The sequence below is a fragment of the Arachis ipaensis genome, chromosome B07 (genome assembly GCF_000816755.2).
Source record: "Arachis ipaensis cultivar K30076 chromosome B07, Araip1.1, whole genome shotgun sequence".
NCBI lineage: Eukaryota > Viridiplantae > Streptophyta > Magnoliopsida > Fabales > Fabaceae > Arachis > Arachis ipaensis.
The window spans coordinates 34,492,197-34,504,074 of NC_029791.2; the positions used below are offsets into that span (position 1 = coordinate 34,492,197).

The 11,878-nt window shown below is 36.7% G+C and overlaps 1 protein-coding gene across 1 annotated transcript; it reads right to left on the reverse strand.

Moving 5' to 3' along the window:
* LOC107607113 lies at positions 8,916-9,494 on the reverse strand. Its single transcript, XM_016309096.1, has 2 exons — positions 9,131-9,494; positions 8,916-8,944 (listed from the first exon to the last, which is right to left on the reverse strand). The coding sequence occupies exons 1-2, from the start codon at positions 9,492-9,494 to the stop codon at positions 8,916-8,918; spliced, it is 393 nt and encodes a 130-aa protein (XP_016164582.1).

An 11,878-nucleotide genomic window follows, 5' to 3' on the forward strand; every position in this document is an offset into this window, starting at 1 on the left:
TTCATACTTGGATCTCTTCGGAACCTTGGAAGAGGAATGAAGAGATCATGCTAGAAACGCTTTCTCATGTTAGACCAAATTGGGGTTTGGATGGATATAGTGACATATAATCCTACCAACACTTTGATTTAGGAATACATGTGGTATAATCAGTGACCACACTTCATCTCTTCTCATGAGCAATTAGACCAAGGAATTGGATATTGATCAAGATTTGAGAGATTAAATTACCAAGGAATTGGAATTCAATCACTTAAGATTGCCAAGGAGATCAATGAATGCATTGATTGAGGAAGAGATGAAAATGAACTCGATCCGGAGAATACAACATCTCCTGAGCCCAATGAATTCCCCATTTCTGATCTTACCCATTCTCTTTACTTTCTGCCATTTACTTTTATGTTCATCTTTCCCATTCCCCATTTAAGATTCTGCAATTTACCTTCCGCCATTTACATTCAGTTCTTTATTTCCAGCATTTACACTTTCTGCCATTTACTTTCCCGCCATTTAATTTCCTGCAACTCTCAAATCGACTTCTACTTAGCTCAACTAGAACATTCCTATGATTAAAGGATCAATCCCTGTGGGATTCGACCTCACTCTATTATGAGTTTTTACTTGACGACAATTCGGTATACTTGCCGAAGAAAATTTTGTTGAGAGACAAGTTTCCGTGCATCAGGTCTTTAGCTCAAAATCGGCATTCAAATTTGAATGACGCACTTGAAATGGTTGGAGAGTGAAATCCGAAGCTCCCGCCTCCTTGAGAGTGATCCTTCTAGATGCAACCATAGTATCGGTATCTAAATCAATGGAAGAGATATTAATAGATTTAGTGGAAGAGGAGTTGGTTTCTTCCTCAAATGACACTTCGGATTCAACCTCGGGTATGGTTGGTGAATTGGCAGAAACCCCTTCACCACCCTCGGAGGCTAACTGACGCCGAGCTCGCCTAATCTGTGGAACGGTTCTTTCAATTTCGGGATCAAATGGGGCTAAACTCGGAGCCGGCAATGAACGCGTCATTCAATAAAAGAAACATAGAACTATGGCAACAAGATATATTAAGCAAAATAACTAATAAATACTACTAATAACCAACAAGAACACAAACAAAAGATGCAATTATTCAAATATGAACATATTTACACCAACCAATACATAGCACACTGACGATCAGATTTCTGTTGGTAAAGAACTTTACAGATAAAGTCTCGTTGTAAGTATAGCTTCTAAACCAACAGAGAATCCTTTCGTACAAAAGTTTTGGTTGTCACAAGTAACAAACCCCTAATAAAATTAATAACCGAAGTATTTAAACCTCGGGTCATCTCTCAAGGAATTGCAGGGAGGTGTAGTTTATTATTGGTTATGAGATAGTATATTTTTGGGGTTTTTGAATAAGGAACAAGAAAAATAAATTGCAAGAAATAGTAAATTAATAATTATGAAAAACTCTTGGCAAGGTATGAGAACTGGAAATCCTATCCTAGTTATCCTTATCAATTGTAATGAGAATTGTCCGTTGCTCCCACTTAGTTAACCCTTACTAAATAAAGGAAAGTCAAGTGGACCAATCAACTTGATTCCTTAAGTCCTAGTCAACTCCTATGGAAAGACTAGCTTTAGAGGGATCCAAATCAATCAGCAATTCCAATTTTCAATCAACTGCTGACTTTGATAACTCAAGTGTCACCAATTATTCAACCAAAGCCAAAAAGGATAAATCTAAATTAAATTAAGAGCATCAATAACATGAATAGAATAAATAATCATAAATCTGAAATACCTCATTATATTAAATAGAAAATCAAATTCAATATAAGGATTCATAAACCAAACTGGAAAAATAGACAAACTAAAGTAATAGAGTAATTAAAAGTAGAAGAAAAATCAAATTAAAGTAAAGGAACATTGAACCTAGAATGAAGAAATAACCATAAGCTAAAATAAATCCTAAATCCTAAGAGAGAGGAGAGAGCCTCTCTCTCTAAAAACTACATCTAAAACCTAAAATTATGAATTATGAATGTTGTATGAATTGTGTGAATGAATGGATGCATTCCCCCACTTTATAGCCTCTAATTTTTTTTTTGAGCCGAAAACTGGGTCAAAAATAGCCCAGAAATCGCCCCTAGTGATTTCTGGTACGTCCAGCACGCAGCACAGTCACGCGTGAGCGTCGTCCACGCGTTCGCGCGGATTGAGTTTTTTGCCAGGCCACGCGTGTGCATCGCCTATCTTTAGGGCAGCTATGGTAAATTATATATCGTTGCGAAGCCTCGGATGTTAGCTTTCCAACGCAACTAGAACTGCGTCATTTGGACCTCTGTAGCTCAAGTTATGACTGATTTAGTACCAAGATGTCAGGCTGGACAACTTTAGCAGCTCCTTTAGTTTCTTGTATTCCTTCCACTTTTGTATGCTTCCTTTCCATCCTCCAAGTCATTCCTGTCCTGTAATCTCTGAGAACACTTAACACACATATCACGGCATCGAATGGTAATAAGAGAGGATTAAACATAGAAAATTTAAGACCAAAGAAACATGTTTCCAATCATAGCACAAAATCAGGAAGGAAAATGTAAAACATGTGAATTCTATGAATAAGTGAGTTTAGTGGATAAAATCCACTCAATTAAGCACAGGATAAACCCTAAAAATGGGGTTTATCACACACATATGCAACTCTCCGGCAATGGCGCCAAAACTTGACGAGCGAATAAATGTCGGTCAAGAATTACCAAAAAGGGTTTCCCAAATTAACGTCGCAAAGTATAGTCTCAACCGACGAGATTTCTGCTAGTCAAAGTTAAAATGTGTGTCATAAATAAAATCAATAACCGGGAGTAGAATCCCGAGTCGTTTTTCCTAGGAGTTGACACAAGATGCACATTATTGGTGAGGATTTCCTAGAGATTTTTGAAGTTGAGAACAAGAAAAATAAATAACTAGAAATTAGAGCAATAGATAACTAGCAAGAGTTGATAATTAATCAATATAATATGTCTTGGTTAGGGGTGAGAATCGGAATTTCTATCCTCATTGTCTTTCCCAAGTGTGATGGTAAAGGCTCATTGCTCTCACTTAGTTATCCTCTAACAATTGAAGGAAAGTCAAGTGAACACAATTAACCTTATCTCACAAGTCCTAATCACTTCATAGAGAAGGACTCGAGTTGGTGAGGTTCAGGCTAATTAGCAATCGTCAATTACCAATCAACACTTAAGTATAACAATTCAAGTGGCTCCAATTACTCAATCCTAAATCAAGCAAGGAAATCTACTCCATGATCATGGATGACATTTCCTCAAACACTTGGTGGGCAAAGATAAAAGACATGATAAAAGTGAGAAAATAACTCAATTCAAATTACCACTAACAATAATCAACAATAACAAAATTCAAGAGTAACAAGATCCAAACATGAATTCAAGTAACCAAATTGGAAAGAGTACTAAAGGAATTTAAAGATGAAAAATATAAGAAAAATGACTAGAAGTAAAGGTAGCAACTGTTTCTCTCAAGATCTGATTGAGAATCAACTAAAAATCCAAAACCCTATAGAGAAGTAAGATTTTCTCTCTCTAGAATTTCAAAAACTAATTGAAAAAAAACTAAAGTGAAAGTGTAGGTGTGTCTATCCTAGCGTACTGGCTTCATTTTTAGGCTTGAAACTGGGCCGCATATTCCCTTTATTGCAGCACGTAACGCTTGTCATGCGTACGCATCAGCCACGCGTACGTTTCGAGACCAGCTTCTCAAATCTTCCATTTCTTGTGTTCCTTCCACTTTAACATGTTTTCTTTTCATCCTTCATGCCATTCCAGCCATATAACCCTGAGATCTCTCAACAGACGCATCACAGCATCGAATGGTAATACGAGAGGATTAAAAATTAGTAATTTAAAGGCCTAGGAAGCGTGTTTTCAATCATAGCACAAAATTCAGAAAGGAACTTAAAAGCATGCAAATTATTTGGATAAGTGTGAGTAAAGTTGATAAAAGTCACTCGATTCGATCCAAAATTAATCATAAAATAATGGTTCACCAGTGGCTTTGGAACTAGGCAAAATGATTAGATTCTGAGACCCTTCTTCTGCCTCCTTTGTTGTGTTAATCTTAACCACTACATTGGAATTGTCATCTATTTTCTCAGTGGATAAGATAATATTAGGGATCATGTTCTCCTTCCGAGTTATCACTACTGCAGCCATATTTCGCACATCCTCATCATATTTCCTACTTTCCTTCCTATCACTAGTGATTGAAAGGTTTGCTAATCTTTTGAGTAAATTGATCAGGGTTGGGTTCATAGCTTTTTTTCTATCCTGATGGTCTCACTCATTATGTTAGGATTAGAACTCTCCTGCTGTCCAAAATATCTCCTTTCAAATTGGGCTACTTTCAATCAATCCCGCTATTTTTCCTCTTCCACTTCCCCTTAACTGCATTTTTCAATTGATCTGAACATGTTCTGACTTCATGCCTTATATAGCTACAATAATTACAAAAATTACCAATTCTTTCATACATTAGCTTTATTTTTTATCTGGTCCAGCAATTCTGATGACTCTTCTAAAGGATTTTATAACATCCATCATCACCTGGAACTTAACTATCTTCTCATATCTTTTTCGCATTGTAAATAGATTCGCATATGTGACTTTACCATAGACCTTTCACCTTAGTCTTGTAATGTTCCGCAAATCTAATAATTGAATCCAAACTGGGGCTTATACAAAATTTTTCTCTTCCATTTTCTTTCTTTGCCTCTATCTCTTCAAATTAATTATGTAATTTTTAAATAACTATGGAGCTCCCCTCTCAATCCTTATCATGTCCTTTTCTTCCTCCATGGTCTGTCTTTGTTGCTGCCTAACAGAATTAGTGTTGTCCTCCATTTTTAACTCTCTCACTATGTATGATGTGATTAGAGAATCACACTATTTAAAAAATAAAGATTACTTGAGAAAAACCTAGCTAAGCACCTAACTAAATTTTAGTTAATAGGACATGATTAAAGTATTAGGCTTAAATAGTTTTTTTTTTGTGACTAGACTTAAATAGTTTAGAACTTCATATCCTTACCCTACTAATTTTTTGTTACTTAAATTCTGAAATTATTATTATTATTAGGACTAGTAAAGATGACTAAGATCGGCTAATTTTTTTGGATATGACACCTAGGTTGGTGTAACGCCGCGTTATGGAAGTTAGGGGTGTTTTACACTGTTGTGACGTTAGCTGACGGGAAGAAATCGGACGGTCCAATTTCTTGGAGGTGAGAAGGGACACAAATCGAACCGTCCGATTTGTGCTGGACATACATTTTGTTTGCAAAGAAATCAGACCCACCGATTTCATGCATGGAGAGGGAATTTTTTTTCCAAAGAAATTGGACCACCCGATTTCTAGGCTGCAGGACAAAATTTTTGTTGGACAATAAAATCAGACCCACCGATTTCATGCAAAAAAAAATTTTGGCGGGCCGTGCCTTTAATCGGACTGTCCAATTTAAGTTTTCAAAAAATTTGAACCGTCAAGAAAGCCGTCGGATGATCCGATTTCAGTTTTATATATACCAACTCCATAATCGAGTTATCCACTTCATCTTCTTCTTCTCACACTCTTCAAATCTTTGAAGCTCGTCTCTGCTCTTTCTCTTCTTCCCTATTATCATGGATGATAGAGTGATATTAAAAGTGTATTATCATGGTCAAATTTTATTACAAACATCTAAAGGAGTAAAATTTGTATATGAAAATCCATTAGATATTATAATTCCATTCACATTGTCATTTGAAGAATTAAAAGGTGTGATTTGTGAGAAGATGGATTCTCAAAAATCTAGGAGAATGTAGTGCCATTTGAAGAATTAAAATGTAGTGTATTCTGTATTTGGTGGGTTCATTCAATTTCAAACGAAATATGTGACCGATGAAGCGAGCATACAAGAAATGTTTTCAGTGTATCTTGAAAGTTAGTCCCGAATATCGTTCATCGAACTGTATATTGAGTTCAAGCAATCTGTAGCAGACCGAGATATTGAATTGGAAGATTACAACAGTGATAGCGAGGAAGAGTTTGAAAGTAACTATGAGGTCATTGATCCGGGTGTAGATGAATATCAAGTTGACGATGCTATGGCGGCAGATGTGGCAGATGTGGCAAATGCACTAGCAAACCAGCAGCCGTTTGAGGAGACGACTTTCATGCGGTCGTTGGATTTGGAGGCCATGCATGCGCCGAAGTTTCCTCAATATATAAATGCAGGTATATAATAATTTTAAATTATGATTTATACAGATGTTTTGAGTTTGAGACAAATATTTAAGTCAACGGTAAATAGGTAAAATATAGCATATAATTAGTAATTGTTTAATTTTTAATTATCAAGTAAACATGTATGTTGAGGAATTTAGTATTTTGCATTCTTGTGTGATTATTAATTTATTAAATAGCATTTGATGACCTAGTTGATTAATTTATTAACTTTTGAATGATTTATTCTTAATTTACGGATCATAGATAGATTTTATTAATGAGACACGTATTTTAAGAATTATTTATCGAAATATAAATTTTGTGGCGTGATTGCAACAGAGCTTCCTGTTATGACGGATGGTGAATTCACCGTGGGAATGGAATTCAGTTATAAGGAGGCAGTAATTAAGGCGATGAAAGATTATACCATCCATAGATGTGTAGATTATCAGGTGCATGAGTTAGAACTGACAACATTCTATGCTAAATATACCCAGTACGGCGCATGTTATGATTGGCTGATCAGAGTTAGCAAAATGTCCAGAAAGTACTGCTGGGAGATAAGGAGGTACAATGGTAGTCACACCTGTACTAGGACCACCATTTCTCAAGATCATTCAAAGCTGGATTCCAACACAATTGCAGAAGAAATGAAGCTATTGGTAGAAGTTGACCCATCTATAAAGGTAAAATCAGTGATTGCGAAAGTACGGTCGAAGTTTAACTACACCATAAGTTATCGTAAAGCATGGTTGGCAAAATAGAAGGTAGTGGAGTCAATTTTTGGAGGTTGGGAAGCTTCGTACAAAGCTTTTCCCATATAATTTGAGGCTATATGTCACAAGGAGCCATCAGCAGTTATTCATTTTGAAACAATGCCTGCATACCAGGGAGATGACTTGGTTCCTAATATTCGTGTACTACACTAAGCCTTCTAGAGTTATTATCCTTGTATTAGAGCATTCATACATTGCAAGCCAATAGTGCAGGTAGACGGAACTCATTTGTATGAAAAATATAAGGGCTGTTTGTTGGTTGCAGTTTCACAGGATGGCATAACAACATCGTGCCTATTGCATTTGCGACAGTGGAGGGAGAGACATCTGAGGCTTGGCAATTTTTTATTAGTAACTTGCGATAACATGTCGTGACACGTGATAGTGTGGGCCTTATCTCCGATCGGCATGAATCCATCAGGTCAGCTATTGCTCGTAGTAACGGAGCTTGGTCTCCTCCCAGAGCTTTCCACATGTTTTGTATCAGCATAGAGTCCAACTTCTTGAGGAAGTTCAAAGCTCTGTATTGGTAGAATCTTATCATCAACATCGGTATCATAGTTACTATTATAGTTAGTCTTAAACCCAGATATTATAATGAATGTTGTATATAGTTGGTCTTTTTTTTTTATTGACAAGATATTCGAGGACGGTTCGCGAGTACGAGACGCATTATCAGCGTTTACACGAGCGGGGTGAGGTTTATACCAACTAGTTGGATTGGATTCCACGTGAGCAGTATGCTTTGACATTTGATGGGGGATACCGATGGGTCATATGACCACTAATCTAGTGGAATGTATCAACTCGGTACTGAAAGAAGCGTGCAATCTTCAGTCACTGCACTTGTTAAGGCAACGTTTTACAGGCTTAATGAATTGTTCACCCAAAAAAGAGCCGAAACTGAGGCTCGTATTAATGCAGGACATGTGTTCTCTGAGCTTGTGACCTCTAAATTGCATGCGAATTAGCAGGCAGCGAGTAACATCTAAGTTAGTTGCTTTGACAGATGGAATGAGGTATTCGAAGTGCATGAGTGTCCTAGTGGTGTGGAGTATGCAGTGGACCTACGTCGACAATGGTGTGACTGTGGTGAATTCCAAGTAGACCGACTTCCGTGTTGACTTGTGTTTGTTTGTTGTGCAAATCAGCGCCTAGATTGGCAACTATATGTTCATGATGTTTACAAAATGGACCGAGTTCGAAGAGTGTACAGAGCTAGGTTTAGGCTACTAGGAAATCCCACAACATGGCCTGTTTATCATGGACCTCGATTTGTAGGTAATCCATTCCTCAGACGGGTATCCAAAGGTCGGCCATGGATGACCCATTTCTTGAATGAGATGGACACTCGGATGTTGCATGGTCCTAGGCGATGTAAGCAATACAGGGCTGAGGGCCACAGCCATAACAGATGTCTTCAACGTGGTGGTTCAAGTGCAAGTCCGACCACCCAATAGAGCTCCCATCCAAATTGCATCTTCGTTTGTCATGTTATTGTATGACTTTCAATTTTTTATATATTATTGGTGCTTTTTGTGTATGATGTTATTGTATGACTTTAGCATTTTTATATATTGACATAAAGTGAATGCTGACATAAAGTGAAGTAACATAGTTAATGACATAAAGTCCACTAGCATAGTTAATGAGATAAAAGGAATTAACATAGTCATCGTCATAGTTTAACAAACCGGAAAAAATAAACAACAAACACATTCTAAGTAAGGAAGTCCAATACACACATCATTTTCTCATTGCCCATTTTACATCTTTGTATAATTTCTTGCATTTCTTTGCAACCCTATTAAAAGTGGATGAGGTAAATCGATTAGCGCTCCGATGTAGTGGATCAACTCTAAGGTTGTATCATTTTCCTTTTTCACTTGTGGTTGTACCTATGAAAACATTCACACATTCAATAACTAACTAATCAAACCAAACTAACAAGGAAATTACTTTACTAGCTAACCAATAAATTATTTTACCAACTAACCAGGAAATTAATTCACCAACTAACCAATAAACTACTTTACCAACTAACAAGAAATCATTTTACCAATCTAACCAATAAATTACTTTACCTCCACTAGGCTTTGGACCATCATCGTCGTCATCATTAGCATCATTTGCATCCTCATCCTCGTCCTCGTCCGGATGGTCAACCAGATAGTCATCAGCCTTATCATCAACTGCCTGGTTGCTCTCCTGAATTAGACTCATCGGAATACGACATGAGTTTCTGCTCTGTGTGATCCCCTTCGTGGCATCATCACTCCTACTCAAGTCAATAGAAAGTCTACCTCCGGAATTGCCAGAGGAAGTGCGAAGTCGAGGTCTCGTATCCAATGACAATCTACCTGGAGTAATACCACTCGGGTGCGCCCTCTGGTCGGTAGGAATGTCTCCGTAATTACCTGGATATGAGTAACCTGGCACAGGAGCCATGAATCCAAGCAGTTGGCTAAACGAACCTTGTTCTTCTGATTCTTGCTGCGGGACACTCTAATACTATTGATGTAATGGGATTGATGGTGTAAAATAATCCGTAGAATATGTGTCAGAAATATATGGTGTGAATTGCTCAAGCTCTTGCTGTGCTTGTGTCTGTGACGGTGGTGGTGGCGGTTGCGGTGGCGATGGTGGTGGCAGTGGTTGATCTTGTTGCTTTACCTGATTATGAACAGGATTACCCTCCTGATTCTCTTGCAATACGAGATCTGACAGATGCAAGTGGGCACCATATGTACCTCGGTACCAATGCATGTAAATATCTAGAGGATGCTGTGAGGGCACCAGGTGCTCGACAAGAACATGACTATACCGATTCGTCCAATGCATAACCCAAAATGAGTGGGTTCCAGACCAATCTTGATTCTTGGGTCCTGTCAGAACTTCGCCGTATGCTTCAACTAGATCCCACTCTTGATGAGGAACACCCTGAGTCAAACCAAATTGTCTCCTCAGTCTATCAAATGCATGTCACTCAATACATTCAAAAGATATAAGCAGAACCATGGCACTCTATATAATTGAATGCTGACGGATGTCAAAAGGAATCACATCTGGATCAATGCAACCAATTGCATAAGCCTCTCAAACAAACTGTACACATTATGCAAGTAAAGGAGGATTATACACCAAATAATAATACGCTAACCAAAAATAGATACTTATTTATTACAACATACATGCCCTTCTTGCAGATCATCCAATGCTCTTCTAAAGTGAGCAAGACTAGGAAATCTGTAAGGCTGATCAGCACACTTCCAGTTACGCTACCTGACATCAGACAATTCGTTAATTAACTTTTATCAATCAAATTTAAAATACATCGTGCTACACTTTTTCAAAGCAGATAGTAATTAAATTTACCTATTTTCAATCGGAAAGAGTCGAGGATTACTAGGAATCGGCGCAAGAAATGGTAGACAGATCCAAGCCTAGCTAAGCAAAAGTGTCAGTGGACCATCAATCTCCTTACAGTCGACACGATTTGCCCTACACAACGCTCTATACAGGTGTGTCAGGCATGCCGATCCCAAACTAAATTATATGATCCGAGCAAAGTTACCGAGCAACGGCAAAAACTTCCAGTGCACCGCTGCCCAGACTTATCTCCAAACATAACGGTCCCAAATAATAATATTATCTGGCACTTCACGTACCTCTGAATGTGAATATCATCAGCCAACACTAAATGATCTTTCAGTCCTCGAAACCACGTCAACTTGATGAAGCTTTCTCTACACTCTGTCTTCCTAGGTGCAACACCAAACTGATCCAAGCATTCAACCTGTAATGCCTTATAACTACTGAGTGTCGGTCCTGTAACTGGCAGACCATTCGTCGGAAGACCAAGAATTATCGCCACGTCCTCCAGCATCACAGCACACTCACCAACCGAAAAATTGAATGTGTGAGTCTCAGAGCGCCATCTCTCGATCAGAGCATTAACCAATGCCAACTGACATTGAACAACTCCAATCTGAAAAACGTGATAAAAGTCAGTCTCCTGTAAATACCCCTCCACAATTTGATTGTACGGATCCGACAGCATGTAGTGGTCACATTGCAACATCCGTGAACCCTACAAAACGTAGCCATAGATCACATTAAACAAATATAACTTTATTTAATTAACAAATTAAATTTAACAGAATCAAATTTTCATTATCACATAACAGTAAAACATAATCATGTTAACGATTATATTATTAACTACTCAAAATATACTAACTCTATTTTACAAAAAATTAACATCTATATTTTTTACATTCTAATAGTTATCAATAAATTTTAAACAAATTTTAAATATAAATCTAATTATTTTTAGATACATTAAAATTACGTATTATAATGTCTAAAACCAAATTATTTTATAATAACAACTCTTGTTCCTTATTTTCTATTTATATATAGCACTCATAATAATACATTAATTAAGTAATTATTCTATTCTAATATTTACACTTCCAACATAACAAACAATCTCAAATAACTATTCTATTCTATTCTAATAACACACAATAATAAATCATTAATCCAATATTAAATATCTATATTATACTCATAATAAAAATAATTAATTCAATAATTTTTATATATCTTCTATATTATACTCATAATAATTATTTTATTATCATATCTAGATCTTAATAAAAATTATTACTACAATAAACTTATTACTAACAATTAATACTAATTAATTTATTTATTATCACACATATAATCTTAAAAAAAAAAATTACCAATGAGTAATAGCTTAAATGGCATAGTCTCCCCATACTCAATTAAGAGGTTGCGGGTTCGAGTCTCCTATCTTTGGTAAA

Excerpts from the sequence above, each read along its gene's own strand:
- LOC107607113 (XM_016309096.1), bottom strand. The coding sequence starts at position 9,494 with ATGGCTCCTGTGCCAGGTTACTCATATCCAGGTAATTACGGAGACATT. Across the intron at positions 8,945-9,130 it reads TGGTCCAAAGCCTAGTGGAG|GTACAACCACAAGTGAAAAA; the intron begins GTAAAGTAATTT and ends ATGTTTTCATAG.